Here is a 27,554-nt window from a genome sequence, read left to right as displayed (position 1 = left end):
CAGACAGGGAGGGGGACCCCACCCCAGACCCCCGCGGCGGCGGCCCGGGCCCAGGCAGCAGACGCCAGGCTCCTCGCCATGTGACAGAATGATTTATTAGAACAAATCCCATGACAACTCATATAAAATAACCGTTTCCTGAAAGACATCCATGAGACCACTAAGGACAGACAGCAAGTCCCTCCGAGAAGCAGGACAGATCAGTTACCGATCCCGAGGGGGAGGCTGGGGGGGGGACGAAGTGGGGGGTAAGAGAGAAACAGCGGCGATGGCAGAGCGTGGGTGCGGAGGAGACGGCCACCGTGCTCCCGGGGGACAGGCTGCGGGCAACCACGAGGCATGCAGGGGGGAGGGGCCCGCGTGGACACAGCAGGCTCAGGGGCGGGTCCTGGCAGGGAGCCCACCGTTCACACGCGCGCACTCACACACGGACACGTGGGGGGAGGGGCCCAGGACCCATGCACGCGACTGCACGTTGGCTCCACGTACACACAGACACGCGCGTCGCCCATGGCGGCCGGTCCCACACCCGCCCACTGGGCCCCTTCCCGCAATCACACTCACAGGGGGGCCGGGCTGGTGTGGAGCCACCCCTGCCCCCACCGGCCACCACTCCCGGGCTCTTTGGCTTTAGAGGCTCCAGAAACACCCCCTGCCCCAGGGGGGGGGTGCACAATCTGCCCACCCGTGTTCCCAGCTGGAAGAACCCTGAGAAGGCAAGACTGTCCCTGGGGGCTCTCCATGCCCCCCCACCCTGGGACCAGGAGCACAGCAGCCTGCAGGGCCCCGAGCTGGCTGCAGACACCCCAGGAGTGCCCACAGCACAGGGAGGACAGGGATGAGGGCTGGGGGAGGGGTACAGCCCAGAAAGCTTCCGGAAGCCTGGCTTCTCACCACCTCAGGCTAGTGCTCCCCTCCCTCCCCCCAGCCCCCAGCCCCGGACTGCAGGAAGCCAAGTGCAGGAGCCCAGCCTCCGTGGCCGGGAAGGGCTGCCCCGCCGTGTGCGCGCGTGCCTGGGCCGTGAGAGTGGGCGCGGGTGTCCAGCATGTGCCCGTATGCCCGGCCCGCACGGCCGCGGCCTGCACACTTGTGGGTTGGGCAGTTGCATTGGCACCAAAGGCTTGAAGTAGTGGGGTTCCCGCCCCAAACAACTCCACAGGCCGCCCGACCCCGGGGCAGCGGGAGCCACCCGGCTCCGTGGCAGAGTGGGCAGCAAGTGCCCAGCCGGGAGCACCCTGCCCTCGAGTCCCGGGGCTCCAGCAGCCCCCTCCCGGCTCCGTGTTTGGCACTGAATGATACCCACCCCCTGATCCAGCCCCTCTTCCTTGGCCTGGCCCCGGCCAGCACACAGGGATGGGACCGCTGAGCCCACAGAGCCCGTAGAACAGCCGCCCCAGCACACGGGCAGGATGATGGCCTTCCAGGCCCGGGGGCTGCCGGGGTGGCACGGACCACACTTTCCTTAAAAGCTAAAGACAAAAACAACAGCAGGAGAGAGGAGACAGCACACACCTGTAACGCCAGCCCTCGGAACGGCCGCAGCAGGGGCTGGACCGTCCGGCTGGGCGCTGGCTGGGAGCTAGGGAGGGGGTCTGGGCACCGAGGCACCTGCCCACAGGGTTATGGCACATGTGGGGGTCCGCGGTGAACCGTCCGCCGCCGGGAAGGGCCGTGGCGGCAGACAAGGGCGCTGCGGCGCTGGACCAAGGGCACGCTGAGGCCGCCTAGATCAGGAACCTCTCTGCGTCGGGGAGGAAGTCGGGGAGGAAGGCAGGGTCCGGGAGGCCTGGGGAGCCACAGTTCACCCGCTGTGGGCAGCTCCTCAGAGGCAGGGCCAAGGGGGGCGAGCACGGGCTCTGGGCGGCCGGCCGGCCTTTCCCAAGCTGGGCGGAGCCCGCGGGGCCCCGGTTCCCGGTCAGCAGGTCCAGGTTCCCGCTGGGGTCCACGATGGCGTTGATGACTGTGGGGCGGGCGGGGAGGGTCAGACCAGCCGGCGGGTCCTGCCCTGCCTCCCGTGCCCACACCGGCCCTCCCTCTGCCTGCGCCAGGGGCAGCAGCACGGGGGCTCGCCCACCCCGCAGCCGGCCCCCCGCACCCCCCCATCCAGCCCCCAGCCAGTCCCCCCGCGCCCCCCACCTTGCAGCTGCTTCTGCACGCGCCTCAGTTCCTTCAGGATGGAGCTGATCTCCTAGAAGCGGGCAGGAGGGGCAAATGGGGCAGAACCGCCGAGCGGGTGAGTCCCCCGCTCCCTGCGGCCGCGGGGCTGGGGGGCGGGCTGGCCCTCACCTTGTTGGACGTCTTCAGGAGGGGCACCTCGTTCTCCGAGTTGATCCTGGCCTCCAGCTCCTCCCAGGCCCGGCCCGTGTTCTGAAAGAGGATCCTGCCGCCGGAGGCGTGGACGGAGGACAGCGATGACAGGGCCCAGACCCACGCGTCCAGACCTCCTCCCACCTCCCGCGGCCCGTACCCAAGGGGGAACGCAGGCCCAGAGCAGGGACAGGGCCAGCTGGAACCAGAGTCCCAGCCCCAGGGCTGAGGCAGGGAGGGCTTGGGTGAGGGCTGTGGTCCTCCTGGGAGCCCTGGTTCCCGGAGCCGGGGAGGTGTGTGCGCCCGTGTACCCCCTGCGCAGTCCGCCCGCCTCTGCCCCGCAGGTCCTGGCTGATGTGCACGTGTTCCTGTTGGTGTCTGAGGGGATCTGGGGGGGTCTGGGGGGGCAGCTCCCACTGGCCCATGGAGCCTGTGGGGCCTACGCACTTCATCTTCTCGGCGAGGTGCTCCGTGTTCTCCCGGATGGCCTGGGACAGCTGCGACACAGGGTTCAGCATCAGGTTGTCAAAGATCACCTGCGAGGACCAGGGCTCAGCGGGTCGCCCGGGGCCCTCCTGAAGGCCCCGCCCTGGGCACACCCCGACAGCCGGCCAGCTTTGGAGGGGGGGGCGCCTGCCTCCTCACGGCTCCGAGGCCGCGTCTTGCTGGCAAGCGAGTCCTCACAGCGGTCGTTCATGTTCTGGTCCAAGTCTCGGGAGCTCAGGGAGCCAGGGGGCACCTTCTGGAAGTTGAGGCTGGCCTCGGGGATGCGCTGCACCAGCTGCGGACGGGCCAGGTGGCGTCAGTCCCCCTTGGTGCCCGCAGACCTCCGCACAGGAGGCTCCCCCGCTCCCAACAACAGGGGGATGGAGTGGACCCCACGTCCAGCCCGTTGGGGGCCCCGGGACCCCCCAGCCCCCAACGAGGTGGTCCCAGACTGCGTGCTTCAGGCCAGCCGTGTGGGGAGCTCACCGCCTTGGTGAGAGCCCCTGGCTGAGAGCTGTGCCCGTGGCGGGGGCGGGGGGCCGTACCTCCTCACGGGCGGAGATGGTTGAAGCAGGGATGCTGGGCATGTTGCCGAGGGAGGGGCTGCGGGCGGGCCCTGGTGAGCCCAGAGAGTCGCCGTCCCCAGCCACATCGTGGATCTCCCGCGCCAGGATGGCCACGTCCTTCACTAGCGTCTGGCTCAGCCTACAGCCCGCAGGAGAGAAGGCAGGTCCTGTGGGGTCCTCCTGGCCAGGCACCAGCGCTGGGAGGTCGGGGAGCGGCAGCCTGACAGAACCCTCCCCGGGCCGAACTCGCCTCTCCAGTGGAGGCAGGGGGTCCCTCCCAAGAGGCAAGTGCTGGGTGAGGGGCAGCAGCCAAGGTGTGCGGCCCCCAGCCTGGCCCAAACTGTGCTGACCAGCCGCTGGCAGCGCCTAATGGACAGGGCCCCCGTGGGAGGCTCAAGGACGAGGAGGGCCAGGGGTGGGGCTAGGGCTGGGCAGGAAGGGCGGGCGGAGGCACCCTCAGGCCCCAGGGCAGGCCATACCTTCCCCTGTCGCCACCAGGGGACACATGGGGCCACCCAGGCCCTACTCGGCAGGCAGGGACACTTGAGGCAGGGAAGGGGTCACAGACAAGGGTCAGAATCAGGCAAAGGGTGACACGGGCAGGCAGACAGAGACCGGGAGCCTCCCCACAAGGGAGGGAGGGAGCCAAGGGAGGCCAGCCGCAGCCCGCCCCAGCCCAGCCCTGCTCACTCTCCTGGGCAGGCTGTGCATGCTTCCCCACCAGGCCCTCAGGCCACGCGGAAAGGGACAGAGGCCAGCAGGGACCAGGAGCACATTCTGCCCCAAACTGCCCAGGAAGTCCCGAGACTGAGCCCTGTTCTCGGAGCCCATCAGGTCCCTCCTCCAGCCTGTCCTGTGGACTGCAGCCCTCGGCCCAGGCTGGGCGTACAGGACTCGCGGGTCAGTGTCCACACCGCTCCTTTCACTCGCAGGCACACGAGCCACAGCCCCAAGGTTCCCTGGCACACCAGTGCCTGCAGGCGCCCAGGCGACAGGGCCTTCAAGACCTGCCAAGGCCCAGGCGTCCCCCCTCAGCTGTCCCAGCACTGCCCGGGGTGCCTCCCAGCCGGCCCTCAGGGCCTGTCCAATCCCAATGCCACCTGCACACCTGCCCGGCATAACCCCCTGAGCTCAGAAATGCTTAGCACAGCTGGAGAAAACTACCCCCGCCAGCCCCTACCTCCCCGGCAAGGCCGACCTAGACCCCTTCAAGACGGGGGTCCCCCAACTGGTTCCCACCCTCCCTACACCAAGGAAATACAGAAGGACATCCCTCAGACCCACGGACGCCCAACGGACGTGTGCCCCTGACTTAGCACCGACCCCCACGTCTGCAGCCCTGGGCACATCGGGATGCCCCAGCCCGCCCCCTCTGGACCGCCCCTCGTCAGCCCTGGGCACTGCCCCCGCGTCCTGGGAGCTCTGTCCCTGGCCCTCTTCATGCCCTACAGGTCCTCTCCGTTCAACCTACAGCCACCACGGCCGCTGTCGTCATCTCTGTGCCTCTGTCCCCGCGAGCCATTCTCCCAGGGACTCCCTGACCCCGGTCACCTGTCTGGAGGTCCCCGGGTGCAAGTTCAGCCTCCTCAGCACCAAACACGGGCCACGCACTCAGCCCTAGACCCCTCCTGCCTCCGCACGAGGCCCGAAGGACCCCACCGCCAAAGCACCGACCGCCCTCGCACGCTCCCGCCACCTGCGCGTCAGCCCGGGCTCCCGCCTGGAGGCGACCCCAGGAAGCACAACACCAGAGCTGGACTGTAGCCGACACGGCAGCGCCCCTCCTCGTCCTGACACCCCACAGCCTCCTGGGCAGATCTGCAGCCGCCCACGCCCCCTCCATCCCCCACCCCTCCTCCGAGCCGCAGGCGCTGAGCTCCCTCCAGAGAAGAGCCTCCAGCCCGGCCCCTGCCCTGGGGTGCCCCCGGGCCTCCCACCGGGCAGGCGCCGCTCACCTGGCAATCTCCGCGATCTCCGCCGTCTGCACGATGAAGCCGTAGGGGTCCGGGTCTTCTTCCTCGTCATCCGTGTCCCGGAGGCCGGGGGCCCGGGGGCGCGTGTGGCCGGAGCCGCCACCCCGCGGGGTCTGCGTGGCCGTTGAGGCGAGGGAGCGTGCGTGCTTGGGGGAGCCGTGGTGGGAGCCGTACTCCTCCTCGGACGTGGACGTGCAGTCTGAGCCCTGCTGCCGGCGACGTGTGCCTCGGGAGCGCGGACGGTTTCCAGGAGCAAGAACAGAACAGAGCCGCGCTCAGCACCCTGCCGCAGCCCCGGGGGCCTTCCAGACGGCCCTGCGCCGCAGGACAAGCCACGCTGATGGGCCCCCTCACCGCTGGCCCAGGGGCCCGGCCGCTCAGCACCAGCCGCTTCAGAGCCTCACCGCTGCAAGGCCATCACCGGCCCAGATGCACGGGCAGGAGGGGAGAGGGATGGGGAGGGATGGGGAGGCCATGGGAGGAGCAGGCAGGGACAGAAGAAAGACAGAGGAGGAACAGGGCAAGGACAGGGAGGGACACGGGAGGGACAAGGCACGGATATAGGAGGGACAGGGCAAGGACAGGGAAGAACAGGAAGAATGGAGAAGGACAGGAGAGGAAGGAGCAGAGATAGGGAAGGGACAGGGAGGGACGGGGCAGGGACAGGTACAGGAGACACAGGGAGGCGTCGGGGAATGGGGAGAGACGAGGGAGGGAAGGGGAGGAACAGGCAGGGACAACATGGAGAGATGAAAAGGGAAAAGGACCGGAGGAACGGGCAGGGACAAAGAGGGACGGGCAGGGACAAGGAAGGAGAAGGGCAGGAGGGACAAGGACAAGACAGGCAGGAAGGGGCAGCCTGACATTCCCACAGCCCATGGGAAGAGGCCGCGTCCCGGGGGGGGTCTGTGCCCACCAGATGGGAACTGTTGGCCTTGGTGCCAAGGCATGGAACCCACAGACACCCCCGGTCAGGGTAGACCTCCCCATGCAGATCAGGGCCAGGTGGGACCACAGAGGGGACCACAGAGCTCGCAGCCCCCTCCCCTGCCCGCCTGGTCTTCCGGGACCCACTCCTTGCCGACCCTGCTCTGAGGCCCCCGCGGCGGCGGCAGCAGACACACAGCCCGAGCAGGGCCGCGGCAGTAGGCTCGCGGGTGGCAGCGGTCCTCAGTCCTGCCCCACCGTCCCGCCCCTTCCCTCTCTCCAGTCACCCCAGTGCGCCAAGGCGGGGCGGAGCCGCGTCTCTGCCGCTGCAGGTCCTCGGCAGGGCAAGCCCGGCTGCATGCCCAGTGCCCTCCAGCCGCCCCGGTGGGGGCCCAGCACCCGCAGCCCCGGCACCCTCTGTCCGCACCACGCGCGGGCGCAGACCGCAGGCCACACGGGGCCCAGGTGTGCGGGAGCCTGCGCGGCCCTCCCCCAGTGCCCGGTCCCCAGGGGACAGCGCCAGAGCACAGCAGGCAGCCCCAGAGGCCCCGCGTGGGAGTCGGCAGGAGCCCCTCCCCGGGCTCACCGGAGCACGCGGCCACGCGCACTCAGGGCACGCGGGTGCGTCTGTGGAGCCAGGCCTGCCCGGGAACGCGGGCTCTTCTAGGCTGGATCCGGGGTCCCCCAGCACTGAGCAGGGCTGACCCGGGACGTGGCAGACCCCTCCCCCCAGCTCGCAGGGCGCAGGACCCCTCGCCTGTTCCCGGACTCACTGGGTGAGGAGTATCGGGCGCTGCCTGGGCGGGCCCTGCTGAAGGGCTGGCGGGGGGCCACGGCGGTACCGGCAGACTTCTTGGCGGCGGCGGCACGAGCCTCAGCCACGGCAGGTTTGCGGCTGGAGCAGTACAGCTCGACGCTGCGGCCGGAGAAGCCAGCGCGGGCGGGGGCCGCCTCGGAGTCGCTGGGCCCCGTGAAGGAGCCCGCCCGCTTCCGGGGCATGGCCAGGATATCCAGGCGCGACAGCTTCTTGGCCTGCTCGGGCACCGGCCGCCCCGCCGGCTCAGGGTTGGCGGGGGGCCCCCGTTCACCCTCAGCAGCCTCTGTGTCCGAGGCGTCCCCCAGCCGGGCCCGCCTCAGCCGGGAGGCCCGCGTGGGCCGCGGCGTGGACAGACTGTTGGAGCGGGTTAGCACCTGCTGCACCTTCTGGGCAGAGCCACGGGCCTGCTCCTCCCGGGGGGCCGGCGCCGGTGCAGGGGGTGCGGGTTTCCGGCGAGGCCCTGGCCGCCCCGCCCCAGCGGCCACGGGGCTCTCGTGGTCAGAGGTGACCGTGTCTGTGCCAGGCGGGAGGGCAGGGCCAGAGCCTCGTTCTTCGTCAGGCCAGTCTGAGGACACCCGGGGCCCAGCGCCACGCCGCGTGGCCAGGCGCCTCCCTGGCTCTGCCTGGCCCGTGTCTGTGGGGCCCAGGGCACGACGGTGCTGGTCTGAGAGCATCTTGCGGCCGCAGCTCAAGGAGATGCCCGCTGGGTCCTGCGCTGCTGGTGGAGACGGCGGCTTCTCCTTCTGCGGTCCCGCGGGCTTGGGGCTGGTCGGACTGGGCCCATTCTTGCCGCTGAGCAGGCTGACCGTGCTCGCCGTGTCCACGTCAGAGTCCCCGGACAGGGAGTCCTCCGGCGGCCCAGGGACGCTGCCCATCGGGCCCTCTGCCTCCTCCATGGGCTTGGAGAGCAGCCGGGCCTCCAGCGCTGCCAGGGCGGTCTCTGTCTCCTTCAGGATCAGGTGGGTGTCCTGGGGGTGCAGGTCCATGCGGGAGGCCCGGGTGGCAGCCAGGTCCCGCAGGAGGGGGTGGCTGGAGATGTGTGGAAGCTGGCCGGGCGCAGGGGTGCTGCCGGCCGGCTCCTTGCTGGAGCTCTCCTGCCGCACCACGGCTGGGGCAGGGCCCTCGGGCTCCGGGGACCGCTCCGTGTGCCGCCGGAGGACGGCCCTCCCGCTGGTGCTGGCGCAGACGCTCTCCCTCGCTGTGAGGCTGGGCTGGGCCGCCCGCCCTGGGCCCTCCACCGCCCCTGTGGCCACAGAGGGCTGCCTGGGGAAGGCTGGCTCCGCATCCTGGTCCCCAATGAAGAAAGAGGTGGCGGCTGGCTCTCCGGGGGCCCTTGGCGAGCGCCGGCCCTTTGTCCACGCTACTCCCTCCTGGGGGCTCCTGCGTCTCTCCTCCTGCGGGCCTGCTCCCAACTCAGAGCCCCGCCCACCGTCCGACCCACTGGCGTCACTGAGGCTGTCGGGCTCCAAGTCCTCCTGGCCCAGGAGGCAGCCGGCCTGCTCACTGGCCGACTCCGGAGGCCCAGGGCCGCTCCTCCTGGTGGCCTCAAGACCCCCAGGACTGTCTGCACGGTCGCTGGGCAGCTGTGGCAGTCGCCGTCGCTGGCGCACAGGCAGGGCCGCCTCCGGCTCCCCAGCTCTGCGCCCAGGGCTCTCCTCTGCGAAGACAAGGGCAGCCTGGTTGGAGCGGCCGCGGTCTGTGGGCCCATGGTGTGTGCCGGAAGGTGGACCCTCCTCCAGACTTGGCTGGCACGCACTCACGGCTGCCAGTCCAGTAGGAAGCCCGGGCCCATCCCCTCCCCACTGCGGAGGCTGGACCACTCACCTGCCTGCCCTGGGTCCGAGTAGCTGTCAGCCAAGCTGGCCCAGCGGGACACCCACTTCTGACCCCCGGGGGAGCCGGGCACCGCGAGGCCCTGCAGAGCAAAGGACAAGCATGTGTCAGCTGCAGACAGAGGCAGGAGCCCCGCGGGGACCCTCACCCTAACACCTGGCCCCCAACTCGCCGTCTCCAGGCCTGAGGCACCTCGCCCCAAAGAAACAGCCAGGAAACCACCTGTGTACTTCCGAGCTTACAGACCTCCATGCAACTGCCCACCCCGAGCCCGGTTCAGTGGCCCTGAGGTCAGCAGCTGTGGCTCATACCTGCCCTTGCGAGGGCACGCAGGGCCCAGCCTGACTGGGGACCTCAGGGCCTCCCCTTGAACCTCCACATAGGGGCCCCCGCCCGCCTGTCAGGTGGGCATGCCCCTCCAGAACCCTGTGCAGGCAGGACCCTAACCTTCGAGCTCACATAGGACCAGATGACGGGGCCCAGCTCCTCCCCAGAGCAGTGAGCCCCCCAGGTACCTGCAGCTCCCCGTGGGGGGCTATGCCCACCGGCCGAGAGGCAAACTCCTGCAGGAGGGCCATTCGCTGGGCAACCCCGTCACTGGCCTCGTCTCTGTCCCCTCTGATGACCGGACGGAAGGCAGCCGAGGACACCCTGGAGAGCTCAGGAGACTCCAGCACCCCAAAGACCTGCGAGGAGGGAGGACCAGCCCTCGGGTCAGAGCCAGCCCGGCCCCGCCCCAGCCTGGGCCCCAGCCCCCTGCCCTGCAGACCTGGTCGATCATCTGGCGGGCCTCCTCCACCTCTGGGTCCTGCCCCTCCGTCTCGATGGTGTAGGTCCCCGCGTCACTCAGGCTGTCGTCCTCGTCCTGTTTGCGAGCCTTGTTCAGCTGGGGGTCGGCGGGGGGCGGAGGTGGGGTCGCAGGGGCCACAGGGCTGGCCCCTCGGGGCGTCTCGGGGGCCGGGGATGCTGGGGATGCCCGGTCGGGGCTGGGCCGGGTGGCCGGAGAGCCCTCCCGCAGGCACTGGGCCATGAAGTCCTGGGCCAGACGGGAGCGGCGCCCCACGCTGCCAAAGGGTCGTACGGAGCCCCGGGAAGCAGGCGAGGGCCCCCCCGGCCGCTCCTCCGTCTTGTCCCGCTTGAGCGAGCTGGCCCGCTGCGGCCCCGAGCCACCGCCCGCGCCCCGCGCCGAGGCAGGGACACCTGAGCGGTCTCTGTCTGCCGGCCCGGGGCCTCGGCGCCTGTCGGCCTTGGGGTCCCCGGGAGGGGCGTGCGTGAAGGACTGGGACCGCTTCTTGCGGGGTGTGTCCTGGTCGAAGAACTCGATGACGAAGGCTTGCTGGTTGTGCAGCAGCTCCTGGGGGTCGCGCTTCATCTGCCTCTGCAGCCGCACCGGCCCCCCGCCGCCCTCCACGGGGGCCCCAGCTGCCACTGCCGCCGCCGCGGGGTCCTCCGAGTCGCTCTGGGTGCCGTCCTCGTGCTTGTGGCCTGGGGGTGGGGGGACCCCAACGCATCAGGCCGAGGGAAAGGATGCAGGGGTTGGGGGCAGGGGGGCTCTTCGCCCCTCCCCAAGCTGCCCCGGGCGGCACACCTCACAGGAGCCCGCGCCCGCGGGGAGGTGAGCACCGGGCTCACGCCGGCAGCCCAGCGCACGCAGAAACCAGCCCCAGGGAGGAGGGCACCCCACCAGGAGGCAAAGTTGCTGCGGTCCCGGCCCACCCGGCACTCACCCTTCAGGGTGCGGGTGTGGATGGGCAGGTCGCTCTTGGTGCTGTGCCGGTCCTCGCCGGGGCCCGCCCGGCAGAGCAGGCTCGGGTCATTCTGCACCAGCCAGTCGGCCACCTTGGTCTCCGCAGACACGGCCTCCATAGGTGCGGCCTCCCTGCCCGGGGGCCTCCTCTGCCGCAGCGAGAACTTGGTGACGTGGTCCTTGATCGTCACCTTGCCGGGGCTGCCGTCGTCGAACTCGATGGTGAAGGAGGCGTGGCTCTGCACCACGGGGGCCGCCCCGCCCCCGCCGGGCTCCGTGTCCTTGGTGGGTGCCTCCTGGGCCGGCACCTCGGGGGGCCGCAGCGGTGGCGGCGGCGGGGATGGGGCCTCCTTTGTGGGGATCTCAAAGTAACTGGGCTCCCGCCTGAACGGGAAGCCCTGAGGCTCTGCCGCAGCCCGGAAACTGGCCGTCGTCGCAGAGAGCTCCCCGTCCTGCTGCACGAGCTCCTTGGGCCGCTCTGGGTTGGGGAGAGAAAATGTGTCCCGGGGGCTGCAGGGCAGCGTCAGCCGTTTCCCCCCGAACAGGCACTCCCGCCTCTGGGACCTACCCGTGAAGGGCTCCTCCTGGCGCCGGTCCTCCGGGGGGCTGCCGCCATCGTCCTCTCCCCACCAGGAGGGCTGCCCGTACAGGGGTGTGCGGTAGGCCGCCGCCTCTGCACAAGGATGGGGAGTTCGAGCCCGGGTCCCTGGGGTCCCAGCGCAGACAAGGGCTGGGAAGGCTCTGGGCTCCGGGGGTCCCCAGCATCACCGCCCGTCTCAGCCCACGACCCTGCCCGGAGTGCGCCAACTTGGTCACTCCAAGGCCCGTTTCCACGTCCACAGCAGGTGATGCTCGCCGGCCCCGGCCCCGCCCAGGCCTCCCTGTGCAGGAGGCTCACCTGGGGCAGCACGGTCCTCAGCGCCCCCGTCCTGGGGCAAACAACCACTCCAGACCCCGAGCCCTCTGCCCCCGGAGCCTGCCCGCTGGAAGGGCAGGTGGACAGCACGGTCCGGACCCAGGGTGGGTCTCTCTCCAAGGTCTGTAAGTGACCTGAGCCACAGAGCGGCCACCCTGGAGGTGGGGCCCCACCCACCAGACAGACGGGACCACACGAGGCACAGGGCGCAATGCCCACAGTGGGCGTGTCTCGTGTGGCTGTGGGGTGTGTGGATGCCAGAGCCCACAGGACGGCAGCTCGGTGCTGTGGCTGGGGGGTGCCATGAGCCCAGGAGGCGGATAGGCAGGGCCAAGGGCTATACTGGGAAGGGAGCATGGCCCAGAGCAGACAGATCAAAGCGTGCCGTGGGGGAGGCCCGTGGGGGGCAGGCCTGTGTGCACACCCCACCTGGGACCCCGCCATGACGCTGCCCTTACCTGCTCCCGACCTCCGGTCCCCCCTCTCCAGCCTGGGGGCCGAGGACTCACAGCAGGGGGCGTGCTGGGGCGGTGCCTCGCCCTTCCCAGGGGCCAGGCCCCGGACGCTCACCCGCAGCTGGCTGGTGTACTTCTCGTGCTGCGGGCAGCAGGCGGGGGTGAGGGCTGGGCCGGCTCAGGAGCACCCCCAGGGCAGCTGCCTCCCTCTGGGTCCAGAGAGGGCTGGGACCGGCCCCATGCGCCATGAGGCCTCCTTCACAACCCCCACAGAGGGGACATCCCGAGGCTCGAAGCTGGGGGGCGGGTTCCTCAGGGCCACAAAGCTTCCAAGAAGGAGCCGGGGTTTGCTCGGGTCGGGGAGGCAGGGCTGGGCGGCAGTCTTCAGAGATGCCATGCAGTGCGCACCCGGGACCCACGCGGGAAGGGTGGGATGGGCCCCAGGCTGCGGAGGACGGTGGGGGGCAGCGGTGTGTGCGAGCCCGTGCACGCGGGGCCCACCCGGCTGAGCTCTGGGGCTGTCAGACCCAGGCTCACACCGGCCGTGGGACTGCACAGGCCACCCACGGCTCGTTTAAAGATGGGCTAAGGCGAGTGTCTCCCACAAGGGGTTCCCGGGGAAAGCACTGGGCGAGTTCCCCTAAGTCAGTGCTCTGGGACTCCCACACCATCGAGCAAGGGGAGAAGACAGGCCCCACCTGCCACGGCCGTCGACCCAGGTCCCTCCTGCCTGTCCTGGCTACCACCTGTGGTAGTCTGACTGGGGTCCTCCTCAGTACCCAAGGTGCCTCTGGGCCCCCTCCCCCAGCCGGGTGCGCCAGCCTCCTCTCTGCCCCCACCACCGGCGGCTGCATCAGCCTGGGCCAGACCGGGCCATCCTGCAGGACAGGCTGGGCCGGGCCGGGCTGACTCACGGCACCACAGCCAGGCCGAGGGAGCCAAGAGGTGTGGGAGTGAGGACGGGTGCCGGTGCAGGGGTGCAGGGTGCAGGGGGCCCTGGCGGGGCGTCGGCACTGACCCTGAGCGCCTCCTCGGGGACCCGGTGCTGCACCCGCTCCAGCACGTACATGTTGGAATGTGGCCGCGGGTTAAGGCAAACCCAGATCAGAAGAGCCAGGACGGCCTCTGCACGAGGCCAGGGGACCACGTGGTTGGGGATTCTCCGCAGTGGGACGTGCACAACTCGGAGGCAGGTCAGACAGAGCAGCGAGGTGTGGGGGGACTGCGCTGGCCCCCACACCCGCTTGCACCCCAGGCCCGTGTCCGCACCACACTGAGTCGGAGAAGCGGGACGGGGGCCACGCCAGATCACAGCTCACACCCACGCTGGGGCCGTGCACGTGCCCTTTAACCCCTCCGCCAAGGGCACGCAGGGCAGGCAGGGGACGTGCCGCTCCCCGCTCCCACCCGGACCACCCGTCTGCGCTGGCCTCCCAGGGATCTAGGGGCCGGAAGGACGGAGCAGCGGCTGGGTCCCCCCCACCAGCGGCTGTGCCGACGGGAGAGCCGGCTGAGGTGGGCAGAGCACGTGCTCCCGCCATGGCTACGGGTCCCCAAGACGACCACGCAGCCCGACTCATGCATGGTCTGAGCTCACTTGTTCCTGGGGCTCTGTGTGAGCTCAGGCCAAGAGGCAAGAAGCAGGTTCCTATGGCCGGGGTGTCTGTCAGGGGGCCAGGGGCCGGGGTCACACTGGCGACTGTCTCATGCCCGTGGGCCCCGGCTGTGCCGGGACAACAGTGCGACTGAGGCCAGAAGGCGGGAGCGCAGCCAGGAAAGGATATCATAGCCAAATCGGACGGCGTCGTGGAGCTTCAGCGGGACGTACTTCTGGTCCGGGATGCGCACGTCGTTCACAAATGTCTGCGGAGGAAACAGGTGCCAGGGCCAGGCCAGCAGCAGGCAGGGAAACGACTCGGGGCGCCCCCTTCCGTGCTGCTCTGGACCAGGCACTGTCCCTCCGACACACGTGCACCCAGCCTCACCCCTGCAGGGAGCATGGGACGGGTGCCTGCTGAAGGACTGGCCTTGCCCAGCGCCCAGGACCCTCAGGTGGCCAAGGGACGCCCACGGGCCGGCCCCATGGCAAGGCTGGCCAGGCTGAGTGAGGCTGCCTGCTCCTCTGAAACCCTCTTCCCCCAACCAGAGCCGTCACGGGCTGGCCACGGACACCGCACTCTGGCCAGATGATGACGCTCTCAGGGCCTTGGGGGCCAGCCAGGTGACAGAGGACAGAGGAGCTTGGGCACGGCAACTGTACCGTTGCCACTAGAAGGTATGAGAACCAGGGAGGACTCGTTACAGGACAGAAGGGGGTCTCTGGAGCGAGAAGGAGGGCAGGCCCACAGGGAGGGATCCCAGGCCAGGGCTAGGTCGTGCAGGGACGACCCAGCGGGGTGGCAGAGAGGGCTGGAAGCCCGGCAGCGTCAGGCTGGACATGCCGTGGGTGACGCAGGAGTCCTGTGATTCAGAGCCAGGAGCAGAGGGCAGCAGGCCTGGCGGGGAGCAGCCTGTCAGCCCGCGCCCGTGGCTTGGTGCTCCACAGCAGGCAAGACTGGGTCCCCATATGTGGACATCACACAGGCCTCCACACCGTGCACCAGGCCTGCAGCCCTGGGGACCCTCTCTGAGCCCTGGCGATCTGGGGGCCAGGGCCCCCACACAGCCCGTGGCGGCAGAGGCGAAGCTCGCTCCCCTTGGAGCCCCATGCGGTTAGGGACACTCTGGCTGCTGCGAGGGCCAGCAGAGGAGGGGCTCAGGGGCAGACCCCCAGAGCCTGAGACCGCTCGCCGGGAGCCCCGTGGAGGACGTGGTGAGGTGTGCCCAGCACTCGGCAGCCTCGGGCTGCTGCGGGACCTCCCCAGCTCACAATGGAGAGGGCAGACGTCACGAGTGGGAGGCAGAGGGCGGAAGGCCGGCCTCGGGCAGGTGCCTGTCCACCGAACACAGAAGGAAACCACACGCCCACACAGCCAGACACCAGACCCCGCAGGGACCCCTCACCAGACCCCTCCCCACTCACACAGGAGCTCACACCCCGCCCAGGACAGGGAGTCCCGGCAGACAGCCTGCAGGAGGCCCAACACGGAAGGGACCATAGCAGGTGGGCAGGGCTGGGGGGGGCTGGGGAGAGGGGCGGGGCCAGTTAGAAGGGGGGGTCACTAAGAAGTGTGAGGTCAAGGCGGATGAACAGGCCATGATGGGGGACAGGGCGCAGGAGGAGCTGGAGTGGGGAAGACAGGTGCGGCTGGCATGGGGCGGGGCGTCAGGAAGAGGGGCGGGGCCATCATTAAAAGGAGGCGGGGCCAGCGGTGGGAGAGAGAGACAGATCAGTCATGAAGAGGGGCGGGGCCAGCACCAGGGCGCCCTGAGGGGGTGCGGCCAGCGCGGAGAGCCCCTTGCCCCTTGCACTCACCCCGTTCAGGCTTCCCAGGTCCTTCACCCAGTGCTCGTCCCTGTCCTGGTCGTAGTTGATGACAGCGTGCTGCTTGTCCACGCTGCGGGACTGGGAACACACGGTTGCCTTCAGCGGGCCTTCCCGGCTGGGTGAGGCCCAGCAGGAGCCCCATCTGCCCCACTGCCATGTCAACACCAGCCGCCTGGGGGCCCACAGGGTCCAGCCCACGCCCCCAAACCCCGAGTGTGGGTGTCCCAGGGGGCCCACCGCGGCCTGACTCGGCCAACAGTCCCAGCCGCTGCAACAGGCCACAGGGATTCTCGGAGATGCCAAGGCCAGGTCCTCCCCGTGCACGGGGTCCACCTGGACCCTCCTTTTCTGTCCAGCCCTCCTTAGCACCACAGGCCAGTGCTGCGCCCCGCCCCCCCAAGCCGGGGTCAGCCAGAGGAAGGGCTGGGAGCCTCCGGCCATCTGGCACATGCCGCTCCCTCCAAGGGCAGGTGGGGGCAAGCAGAGCCACAGGGAAGACAGCAGCGCTGTAGTGGGGGCGGCTCACAGACAGGCCTCCCCCTCACTCCTGGCCGCCGCACAGGGCACAGCTTCTCCCCGTGCCAGCCACACACGTGCAGGATGGATCTCGGACCCTCTAGCTACATGCCCGGGCGCACAGGCCTCACGCACACCCCAAGCACACACACACGCACGCACACATGTGCACACACACGTGCCCACTGTCCCTCGCCCCCAGCCCTCCCAGGACCCTTCCCCAGGGCAGTCACCTGGCCCCCTCCCGCAGTCGACTGCAAGAACGAGACCGTCCCCAGCACGCCTCTCCGCTGCGGCACTCCTGGCCCAGAGCAGGGACAGGGTTGCAGGGACAGGGTCACGGGGCCACGTTCCCTCGGCCGAGACACCCCCAGCCCAGGCCACGTCCCCCAGCCACGAGGTCAGTGGTCCCGGCCCAGAGCACACCACCACTGCCCACCCCACACCCACTCTGCCAGAAACCCGGGCATCTGGGCGGCCCCTGCATCCCTCTCTTGCCACCTAAGGAGCCATAGACCTGGGGACTGGCCCCAAGATGCCAGCAGAGCCATCAGTCTAGATGCTCACACCTGCTGGGACGACAGTGCAGGACCCCCACACCTCCCTCCGGAGCCCCTGCGTGGGAGTGACAGCTGCACAGTGGCTCTCCACCACTGGCTCCGGATGGCCCCTAGCCCACGAGGTAGTGCCCCAGGACCTCGCGCCTGTGTCCCCGCCGCCAGGCTTCTCTGTTCCCACAGGTGAGGGCCCGAACCCTCCCTCCCTAAGGCAGCTGCCCCCACAGAACCCACTGCCTCCCTGGCTTCCAGGAATGGCCCCAGCACCCTCCCAAGGACTAGAAGCCTCAGGGCAGGGCCTCCTTTCTCATCCAGAGTCCCCAGGACACAGCAAGGCAGGGGTGTGGTGGGCAAAGGCTCTGGCCCAGCCCCGCCCCGCCCTGCCCTGTCCCAGGTTCCTTAGCCTGGCAGATGTGCAGAGACCCCTGGAGAGCAGGGCATTGTGGGCAGGGCTCGTGGGGGCCGTGGCCCTCACCCGCAGCGGAAGTCTCCATGCTCCAGCCCTGCCTGTGCTCAGAGGCCCCAGGTGGCCGGCTGGACCCACAAGGATGCTGTCACGGCGGGGGACCCGGGGGGGTGGCATGAGGATGGAACGGGACGCGGGACCCACACCTCATCCCGCTGCAGACCCTCAGTGCTCTGGAAGGAAGCAGGAGCAGGGGCCATCTGAGGCACTCAGCAGCGCCAGCCGGAGCCACCTCGACACCGCGGCCATCCCTGGGCCATCTGCCCCAGGGCTGCTCAAGGGGGCCAGGTCAGCAGCGCAGTCTGCTGCCAGCATCTGCCCCGAGGGGCCCCCAGGACACCTGCCTCTTGCAGCAACAGCTCTCCAATGGGGCGGGGGGGGGGACACGACTCTGACCTTGAGACCTCCTGCTCTCGCCACAGACCTCACCTCCGCCCCCACCCTGATCTCCTCACGCAGAGGTGGCACCTTCAGCAGGACAGCTCCGGCCACAGCCTCTTTCCTGGGCGCCACGCACCCGTCCTCCATCAGGGGCCCCTGCCGGTCCCGGACACAGGCCGGCCGGCACTCACCGACCCCAGCCAGCCCTGCACGGCAACCGCCCCACCCCCAGCCTGGCCTGGGCCTCCCGCACCCGCACAGGCAGAGGACCCTGGCACGCCCTGACCCGGGCCTCGGTCTCCCCACTGCAGTGGGGCGGACAGGAGCCAGCAGCTCACTGGGGCAGCCGCAGCGCTCAGGCTCGCCCTAGCCCCAGTCCCTGAGCCGCCCGCCCGGGCAGCCTCGCGAGGCAGCCGCCGCGACTCCCCAAGTGCAGCCGGGCCGCGCGGGGAACGGGGCTCGCCGCGGGGCCTGGGGGCTTGCCTCCTCCTGCGCCCCTTCCCAAGCACCTCCCAGGGCTCGAGAACGGGCCAGCTGCCCACCTCAGCCCCGCCACACACCCCGGCACCAAAGGGCCCCCGTCTCTGGAAGGTGAGCCTGAGGGTGGGCTGTGGCCGTCATGCTGCCGAGTGTCGGTCCGCAGGGGCGCTGCCAGCCTGGGACGGGCCTTGGGCAGGGTGCACCACGCCGGCATGCAGCACAACACAGGCCGGCCCGACGTGGGCAGGGGTGGGCAGGAGCAAGGGCACACTGCCCCTCGGGCTTGGACGCCACCTCCGCCAAGGAGGAACTCCCTAGAGGGACTTGGGGGCTGACCTCCCAGCCCGAGCACTCCAACGCCCCCCGCCCAAGCCTCAGACTCCCAACTCCCGGACACAGCCCAGCCGGGCCCAGTCGGACTCCTCCTTCCCTGTCCACCTGACCCCAGGCAGGCAGCAGCCAGGAGTCCAGAGGCTCCCACCACACCCCCTCGCCCGCAGACACCCACTGGCCCTCCCCGTCAGCCTGTCCTCTGCAGCCATCTTTCTCCTGCCCTCCCAGCCCCAACAGTCCTGCCCATCACTGTTTGCAGAAACTTCCTGAGGCTCCTGGCCAGCATGAGAGGAAAGGCTGGCCTTGTCCCATGAGCCACAGGCCACGGAGGCCTCTCCAAACCTTCTTCCTGCCCTGGCCCGGCCAGCCCTCCAGCCAGACTGCTCTGTGGTTCTGGAGCTGCCACGCCCATTCTTAGACCTGGGTCCTTCGCCCAGGACCACCGCCCTCCCTGTGCCCTCCTTCCCTGCCCCCCCGCCCACCCCACCCATCTTCTGGCTTCTTGGACCTTGCACAGTGCCCCCCCATTTGCCCCCAGAGCCTGGGCCGACCCCTCCAGCCCCCAGGCCCCGCCCCCACTCCCGCCCGGGGCTCTAGCACCAGGCACAGCTCAGATGGCGGGGAGCAGCAGGACTGATGGGAAGCAGGCAAGAGGGACCCCAGCTCCGGAAACCCTCCCAGCCCCGACTCCAAGCCGGAAGCAGACCCCAGCTCCACCAGGCCTGGATGCTCAGGGACTAGACAGTCACCTGAGCCGGGACCACCGTGGACAGGCGGGGCCAGCACGTGTGCAGGGGGCTGCCGGCGTGGGGCTGTGGTCTCTGCACGGGGACGTGAGCAGACAGACCCCCGCTGCCACGCCCCTACCGGCCAAACTGGGCAGAGGAGGGGAAGCCACCTGTGTGCAGGGGCACACGGGCACAGAGGCACGCATGGGCACACACACGCGCGTGCACGGGCACATGGCCCACACCACAGCGCTGGGCCCCCGGTGGCAAGGGCCAGGGCAGGCGGCCCGCGTGCACACTCACGCTCGTGTCAGTCAGCACACGCTGCCAGGGCACTGGCTCTGTGCCGGGCTCAGAGGGCGTGGGGCCGCATGGGGCCAGGCGGGCCGGCTCTGCCTCCCACACAGCCCCTACCTCCTCCGCCCCGAGGGCCAAGCCATAGTCCCTCCTGCCTCATGGGCAGCACAGGCCCCTGCGCAGCCCTCTGCTGCCTCCCCGCACCACCTCCTCCCTGCATCCCCACCTCTGCTGGCCCCCCCCCACCTCCTGAGAGGCCCACTGGCCCCACCACCCTCCACCCTGTTCCCGGTACCGACTCCTGCGGGGACGCATCTGGTCCCTGCTGACATGGGTGTGGCCGGCCCCACTCCGGGGAGCAGCGACCCTGGAAGGCAAGGTCTCTGCAGGGTTGGCCAAGTGACAACATGGGGGCGAGGACACGGACCCTGTAGAGGAGAGCACGAGGCAGGCAGGGCCGAGAAGGAGCCGGCTGGGGGGCTCGGAGGGGCAGCAGTAGGGCGAGGCTGGGACCCACGGGTGTGCCTGTCCCTTGAGAGGGTAGGGGACAGGGAAGATCGGGGTGTGTCCCTGCACCACTGGTGGGGACGTGGCTGGCGGGGACCCTGCTGGAGGGCATGGAGGGTGGGGCTTTTGCACAGAGCTTGGGCTGCCTCGGTGATGCCCATACAGGCTATGAACGCAGGTGGGTAAAGGCCGGGGACAGGACAGGTAAGGACACTATGGGAATCACCCGAACAGATGAGAAAACCAAGGCGCAGGTGTGATAGGAACCCCAGGAGATGCAAGGGCTGGACCCACCCAGGGGCTCAGGGCTCAGGCAGGAAAGGAGGCTGCAGGGGTGGACAGCAAGCAGGGTCTCCTGGAGCCTCAGTCTCCCCAGGTGCCAGAGGACAGCAAGGGGAGGAACACAGGCACACCTGAGCCGGGGCCGGCCCCGCACGAAGGGCTAAGAAGAGCCCGCAGCTCCTGCCCTGCTCAAGGTTCCGCCACTGACAAACCAGAACCAGGAACTGGACCCCAAACTCACTCAAGCATCCCAATCCCCACCTCCTGACCCAGAAACCTCTCCACCGATCCCTGGGGAGCCGGGCCCTAGACCCCATCAAATGCTGCCTCCTCCAAGAGGCCCTCCTGGCCACCCTAGGAAGACCCGCAAAGCATGAACACGCTACCCAGGCGCATGGCACCTTGCTGGGGCTTAGGGACTCAGCACACTTCCAGACCCGCCTCCAGTGACAGAGAACGGGGCTCCTGTCGGCATCACCATCAGGATCCGCCAGACACATCCAGACCTCAACAGGCAGCTCAGGACGCCAGGAGTGCGACCCACAGCCCGCTGTCTGCTCTGTGCACGCCACGCGCTCGGGGCCCCCTTCTATCTGCAAATGGCTTTTTGTAAGTCAAGACCGTTTCACGACGCGTGGAAGCAACAGGACGCTGAGATGTCAATGCCCACGGAGAGGGTTCCCCGGCGCTACCTGCCCTTGACGGTCCTCTGGCCGCTGCTTCCGGACGCCAGCAGAGCAGAGTTGCGACCAAGGCGGTGTGCGGCCCGAGAAGCCTCCAGGACGCACCCCGTTTATGGAAAACATGTGCCCACCCCCATACAATCCCGACTCGGTTTCTCCAGCGGCCAGAGGCATGAGGAGAAGTAAGACGACAGATGGCTCTGGGTCAAAGACACACAGAAGGCCCAGTCACCTGGTGCGACTCAGGCACTTTGCTGGTCTAGTCAAGCAAGTCTGAGGACACTCGGGGCAAGCCAGGGTGTCCAGACAAGGACGGGTCTGCCCTCAAGAGAGGGACACGGACACCTGCGGCCCAAGCGTGCGTGCCCACAGTGGCACCCCGGCGGCAGCCCGAGCGCCGGAGGCCCAGGGAGCGGGCGACAACAGCCAGCCCTGCACAAGGGAGCCACGGCCTGAGCGAGGCCTCTCCCTGCACCTGAGAGGCCCACCCAGGACACCTGTTTCCTTCTGAGGGTCCTATAGTGGGGGGCTTGGGGGACAAGGGCCCCCGTGCCACGTGGGGGGAGCAGGGCTGCAGGAAGCCTGACTCAATCACAGTCATGAAGCACAGGGAACAGGACACCTGAGCCGGGGGACCCTCCTTGCTCCCAAATAGCCACCAGACACATGAGCCCAGTCACAGCCAAACCCACACTCCAAAACCCAGGGCCTGAGATGGCCAAGAGCACGGTGTCCTGGCCCTACCAGGTTTCTCAGCCCGAATGAGGACCCTTCCCTGCCCCCGGGTGCCTCAGAGGAGCAGTGCCTTCCCCAGGCAGCTCCAACGGTCCCTGCTGGCTCTGGGGCTCCCCACTCCGTGCAATGGCCCAACTGGGCCCCAGACAACAAAGCTATGAAAAGGTCCGCTTTCCAGCACCTTCCAAAGGTGGGTCCCTGATGCCTTGAGCACCTGAGAGGAGCCTAAACACCCTCCTGTCAGAGACAGTCCGCCAGGCAGAGGCAGGGACCCCCCCCCCCCGCCGCAAGCACGCGCTCGGGCCCACACACCCACAACTGTGGGTCCAGGGCCCTCTTGAGGGCTCCCCGCCGCTGTCCCGCGGCGAGTAGATGGGCAGCCCTGGCCCTGGCCCAGCCCTGCCCTCTCAGCCCCGAGGGGCTCGCGCTCACCCGCAGCATGAGCTCACATTCATCGCGCCCCACGAAGATGAGCTCTCGCGGGAGCCGGTGGCGGGTGCCGCTGCTGCTCACCAGGAACCAGGACGTGACGCTCATCTTGGCACCGGCCAGGCCCGTGCGGCCCTATGGGGAAGAAGACGTGAGAGCTGCCTTCCCGCCCGGGGCCCCAGCCCCTGGACATGAAAGGCCCAGCCCAGATCCTGCCCCCCCGCCACCCGCCAAGGCTCCAGCACCCCCATGGCCACTCAGCGGCCGCTCCCGGAAACGCTGGGCCCCGGCCATACGAGGCCACCTGCCCATCCGTACCGATGCCTACCCAGCTGCTTCTCCCGTCCTCCCTCGTGCTCTAGGCCCCTCTCCTCTCCCTCCTAGGTGCCAGCTGTGGAGTCTAGGAGGGGGGAGGCATGGGCCACACTGCCCACATGTGGAGCCGTATATGTCCTCAAAACCCGAACAGGAACAGCTCTCAAGCGCGACTTGGCATGGCCCATCGGGGTCCCCCCAATGCCAGGTACACCGGGCCCAACCGCACCCCAGGAAATAAACTCTGCACCAGGGATCAGGTTCCCCTAACCGGACACTCCGGGGTGCACCTGGCAGAAGGGCCAGGGGAAGACACCCGAGGACAGGAGCCCTGAGCCATCAACACACCAGTCCCTTAGCCCTTGAGGACCACTGCAGCCGTCCTCCTGAGTTCCCCCACCCAGGACAGTACCAGGTGACCATGGCAGCAGGTGACGGAGGAAGTGCCTGGTGCCCGAGGTCCCGAGGACATCGTGAGAGACTGGTATGGCCCAGACGGGCAGCGAAGCCCCATGGTAGCTTAAGGGGCACAGTGGGGGCAATGTGAGTGACAACAAGGGCCAATGTCACCAAAGACCAGGCCCTGGGGCGGCCTGAGGCCCCATGCAGCCCCCCCATCGACACACACACACACTCTCACACAGGTGCTTACCCAGAGCCCCAGAGAAGGGCTGCGTCACTGCCGTGGGCCCTGTGTGTCAACAACAAACATGTACACACGCAGGTACACACGGGACACACACGTGCACCCAGAGCACAGCCCACACTGTCCCAGTCACTCCTCTCCCCACACACACACACTGGACAGGTCACATGCGAGCACCGCCGGGTGCCAAGGCGTGTCCTGGGCTCTGAGACAGCTGGGACCTGCACCACCAGCCTTCTCGCCAGCCGGGGAGGCAGGCAGCAGAGATGAAAAGCCCTGAGAAGGCTTGTGTCCTAGAGGACAGTGAAGAAGTGGGGGGGCGGTGGGGGGCCTGGGAAGGCTCGCTGGGATGCTGGCGTGTGAGCGATGCCGGAGCAGGGCAGGGCCAGGTGGATGGGAGGGGGCGTGCGGGCGGCTCTGGGGGGTCCGGGCAGAGGGCAGAAACCAGTCCAGAGACACAGGTCACAAGGCGTGGGGAGTCCTGTGGCGGGTGCTGGAGGTAAAAGGTAGTTCCAGGACCTGCTTCAGCTGTGGCAGGCTCAGTGCAAAGTGGGAGCCGGTAGCCTTGCCCACAAGTCACGAAGAATTTCGAAAACACCTCTGTGCCGGAGGACCACCCAGCAGCGCGTGGGGCCTGAGCACGGGACACAGTGGAAGGGCGTGGGTCGGTGCCCCGTGGCCAGTCCTAGAAGTTCTGAGGCCCAGACATGACTCAGAGGATGGAACACAGGCAGGAGGTGAGATGATAAGGGAGAGAATCGGCGGTGGGAGCCATGGGGGGGGGGGGGGGTTCCCAGTCCCTATCCCTGTAGTCCCCACACCCAGAGGCCCCAGCTCTCAGCTCCCTTGGGCCAGGCAGTGAGCAAAGCCAACACCAGGACCCAGAAGGCCACGGAGGCCCACGCGACCCCATGGCATAGCCTCATGTGACCTGGGGCAAGCAGGTGGGAAGGTGTGGAAAAAGCCAGGCCCAAGTCTGCCCCAGAGCCCCGGGCACTTCGTCTGAGTCCGGTCAGAGGAGCTCGCACTAGAGGCCAAAGGGGTGGGAACCCCCACCGCCACCGCCCTGCAGGGCTCTGGAGGCCTCCACAACCCCAGACTACTCTAAAACCCCTCCTCTGGGCTGTGCGAGTAGGGGACAGGTGGGGACGGGCTTTCTGCTGCAGAGCCCCCCCCATCCTTGCCCTTCCCAACCCCCACATCCCACACTCTACCATCACCTGCTCCGGCTCCCACAGGCAGCGACCCCACCGGGAGGAGGCCACAGCCTGGGCTTACAGCAAAGGGAGGCCAAGCCCCGGGAGCCTGCTGCCGCGGCCACCAGCCCATCCTGAAAAGGCTCAGGCCGGGAAGCCCAGGATGTTCCCAAACAGCCCGGCCGGGTCGGGGCTGGGCTGGCCATCGTTGCGAGGAGGGACAATAATAAACACCCAAACTTGAACCCACCGCCGCCCCAGCCAGAAAAGCCACCCGCCCGGAGGTGAGGAGGGAAGGTGGAGCCGCCCGCGGCAGGGGCTGGGAGCCGGCGGACCCGGACCGGGAACGGATGGGGGCAGGGTCCGGGCGCGGCAGGAGCTGGGGCGGGCGGGCGGCTGGAAGGAGCAGACGGAACGGAGGCCGGAGCAGGCCGAGAGAGGAGGCAGGGACCGCGCAGAGACGACGGCGACGAGGGAAATGAGGAGGAGGACGCAGGGAGGGACCGCGGGAGGACAGACCAGGCCGGGCGGCGGCCGGGCCGGGGGGAGGGAGCGGCGCCTTCTGAATCAGCGCTCGCCGGGGCAGCCATGGCCAAGCCGGTGCCTGGGCGGGGACCCCGGCGCGCAGGGCCTGAGCCCCCGTCTCCAGGCCGCGTAGACGCGCGCCGGGCGCCCCTCCCGGCCTGGCGCAGACCCGGGCCGCCTCCGCAGCGGCGGGGACCAGCCCGGCCAGGTGCGCCCGCGGCCGCCGTCCCCACGCCTTTGTCCGGCCCGGAGGAGACCCGCTCGCCCGGCTCCTGCCCCCCGCCCACCCCCATCCCCGCGCGGCCCGGCGGGCGCAGGTGCGGGCGCAGGGAGGCCCCGGCCGCGGCGGGCGCGGGGCGCGCGTCTTACCTGCGGCTCGGCCCCGGCTCGGCCCCGGCCCCGGCCCTCCCGCCCGCCGGCCGAGCGCTGGGCGGGGCCGCCGCCTAGGACATGCCCGGCGCGGCCCGCACGCTCGCGGCAGCCCCGGCCGAGCCCACGGGCGGAGCGGCGGCCCGGGCCTGGCGCGCGGGTCCCTGACGTCTGCGGGCGCCCGCCCCGCCCCCGCGCCCCGCCCCGCGCCCCGCCCCCGCGCCCCGCCCCGCCCCCGGAAATCCAGGTTAGGGCGGGCCGGGGCGCCAGGTGCGCGCGGCCCGCGCCCCGCAGACCCCTCCCTTCTCGGTCTCGGTCGGGTCCCCCGCGCTCACCCCTAGGTCGCCCGCGTCCGCGCCCTCGTCGCTGGGCAAACCCCCCAGCTCCCCTCCCGCTCTCCGCGCCGCGCTCGGCTGGGGGACCCGCCCCCGCGGGTCAGGCGGGACCTGGGGCCGGCAGCAGCCCCGCGTCCTGGGCCTGGGCCCGAGGGTTAACGCCTAACCCCGCTCGGGGGGCGTTCCCCAGCCCCGACCCTCAGCCCCGCCCGCTTGGGGGAGGGGAAGCGAGTCCCGGAGGCCCACCTGCCCCCGCCGACCCTCCCTCCCGCGCCCCCAGCTCCCGTCTGGCGGCCGCGGAGGTGCTCCCGGTTCCGGGGGTCAGGGCTCCGGGCTGCTTGCGGACGTCGGGTGACCCGGGAGCTGGGACAGGGAAAGGGATCACGCGGGGCGGGGGCAGCGTGGGAAACGTCTCCTACCTGCCCGCATCCTACCTTCCCGGTGTGGGCAGAGGCTCGGGGCTGAGCAGGGCGGTGCGGAGAAGTCCCGCGGGCAGGGGCTGGGAGGGGGCCGTGCTGCGGAGCCTGGGCTCTGTGGCCGGGACCGCTGGGGCTGCCACGCTGCCCACCTGCCGTACACCCGTGCCCGCTGCCGCCCCGCCGGGGCACTCGACAGTCCGCCCTCCTGGTCCGCAGTCCCCACGAACCCTCGAGCCGGGCCCTGACTGGGGGTGGGAGCAAGAAGGGGGCGCACACCTGGGGTATGGAAGGGAGCCTCAGCACCTACCGTGCAGGCGGAAACCCACCTGCGGGGGGACGCTAGGGGACTGCGTGGAGTGTGCCGGGCAGCAGGCGCCCCCCCCACTCTGGCTCGCACACAGGACCCCTGGTGGGAACACGGAGGCAGGGAACCCGGGCTTAAGGTGGTGGGGGGAGGAGCAGGCCAAGGGAGGAACCTGCCGCTGCGTGATCAAGAAGTTTGGACTTGGTCCCAAGGACAACGTGGCGCCGCAGGAGGGTTTCATGCCAGCCGAGACGCGCCCTGATGAGGGTATTAGCTCTGGGTGCCCAAGAGAGTGGGTGGCGGGGGGGTGGAGGGTGGGAACGGTCAGGTATCCAGCCAGAGGCCCTGCGCTAGAAGCGGTGGGGGGGGTGAGATGGGGGGATTATTCCCCGGTGGCCCCCCAGACCTGCCCTCCTCCCGCTGCAGCCCCGCCCTGGGCTCTGCACCACATCTGTGGCCCCATGCCCCACCCCCACTGGCTTCCGGGTGAGTCTGGCCTCCAGCCCAGAGGTTGGGGAATTTCCCCAACTCCCTACTGGACCAGACCCACCCTCTCCCTGAGGCCCCAGTCCTTTCCCAGGGGCCCTTTCCTATCCTCTGAGGGCTGGGAGCGGCCCCCACCCGGAGGGTCACCCACCCCTTGTACACAGCTTGCTAAATGGCTGGTCACAAAAGTCCTTTTCTTGGGGCACCTGGGTGACTCAGTCGTTAAGTGTCCGCCTTTGGCTTTGGTTATGATTCCAGGGTCCTGGGATCAAGCCCAGCACCGGGCTCCCTGCTCCGCGAAGAGCCTGCTTCTCCCTCTCCCACTCCCCCTGCTTGTGCTGTCTGTCTCACCCTCTCTCTCTCTCTGATAAATAAATAAATAAATAAAATCTTAAAAAAAAAAAAAAAGTCCTTTTTTCTCTTTGTGTCTGTCTTCTGCCAGGATCCTGACTTCTCCAGGGAGAGGGACAGGAGAGGCAAGTGTGGTTCCCGGCAGTCACCTGGACAGCCTGCTGTCCCTGGGAATCAGGGGAGCGGACGAGCAGGGAGGGGCAGTTGAGAGTTTGACACAGGGGTCGAGAACCCGAGGACAAGCAGGTGAGCTGTCTGGCAATATTTGGGGGTTCAGGACACAGCTAGGGGAGGAGCTTGGGCCCCGTCAGACAAGGGGGGTATCTGGAACCACAGGGAGGGCCTGCAAAGGAGGAGGCACACCCAGGCAGGAATCCACAGAGGAGCGAGGGAAAGAAAAACAGGACAAGTGGGGCCACAGTCCCCGTCAAACTGTTCAACACAAGCCAGTGAAAGTGGCTTCAGGATGTTCTTTATAACTACACAAACCAGTTCTAAAGTCCACGTGAAGAAGAAAGGCACGAGAATGAGCTGAGAGGCACAGTCGGCTGAGTGACTGACTCTTGGTTTGGGCTCAGGTCCTGATCTCGGGGTGGTGGGATGGGGCCTGTGTCGGGCTCTGCGCTCCGCAGGGAGCCTGCTTGAGAGTCTCTCTCTCCCTGTCCCTCTGCCCGTCCCCCTGCACGCGCGCACGTGCTCTCTCTCTCAAATGAATAAATAAACCTTTATAAGGGGGGGGGGGAGGAAATAGGCTGAAAGT

At 69.1% G+C, this 27,554-nt stretch overlaps 1 protein-coding gene across 5 annotated transcripts; it reads right to left on the bottom strand.

The window, feature by feature from the left end:
• Positions 1-75: 75 nt before the first annotated feature.
• Positions 76-26,198, bottom strand: CEP170B (centrosomal protein 170B). Of its 5 annotated transcripts, none has more exons than XM_046007463.1 (19): positions 25,980-26,198; positions 21,852-21,983; positions 15,443-15,532; positions 13,812-13,890; positions 13,046-13,104; positions 12,031-12,169; positions 11,225-11,329; positions 10,637-11,134; positions 9,679-10,394; positions 9,425-9,595; positions 8,901-8,991; positions 7,033-8,733; positions 5,315-5,585; positions 3,339-3,498; positions 2,945-3,088; positions 2,755-2,843; positions 2,287-2,380; positions 2,137-2,188; positions 76-1,960 (listed from the first exon to the last, which is right to left on the bottom strand). In XM_046007463.1, the coding sequence occupies exons 1-19, from the start codon at positions 26,196-26,198 to the stop codon at positions 1,725-1,727; spliced, it is 5,046 nt and encodes a 1,681-aa protein (XP_045863419.1). In that variant the 3' UTR covers positions 76-1,724. The 5 variants fall into 5 exon arrangements, with proteins under 5 accessions (XP_045863419.1, XP_045863420.1, XP_045863421.1 ...); XM_046007464.1 differs by having other exon boundaries at positions 5,315-5,579; XM_046007465.1 differs by having other exon boundaries at positions 5,315-5,558; positions 25,980-26,194.
• Between the last annotated feature and the right edge of the window lie 1,356 nt (positions 26,199-27,554).

Source organism: Meles meles, chromosome 6 (assembly GCF_922984935.1).
Source record: "Meles meles chromosome 6, mMelMel3.1 paternal haplotype, whole genome shotgun sequence".
NCBI classification, from domain to species: domain Eukaryota; kingdom Metazoa; phylum Chordata; class Mammalia; order Carnivora; family Mustelidae; genus Meles; species Meles meles.
Note: the sequence above shows the minus strand (reverse complement) of the source record. Positions and strands in the feature narration are given on the sequence as shown.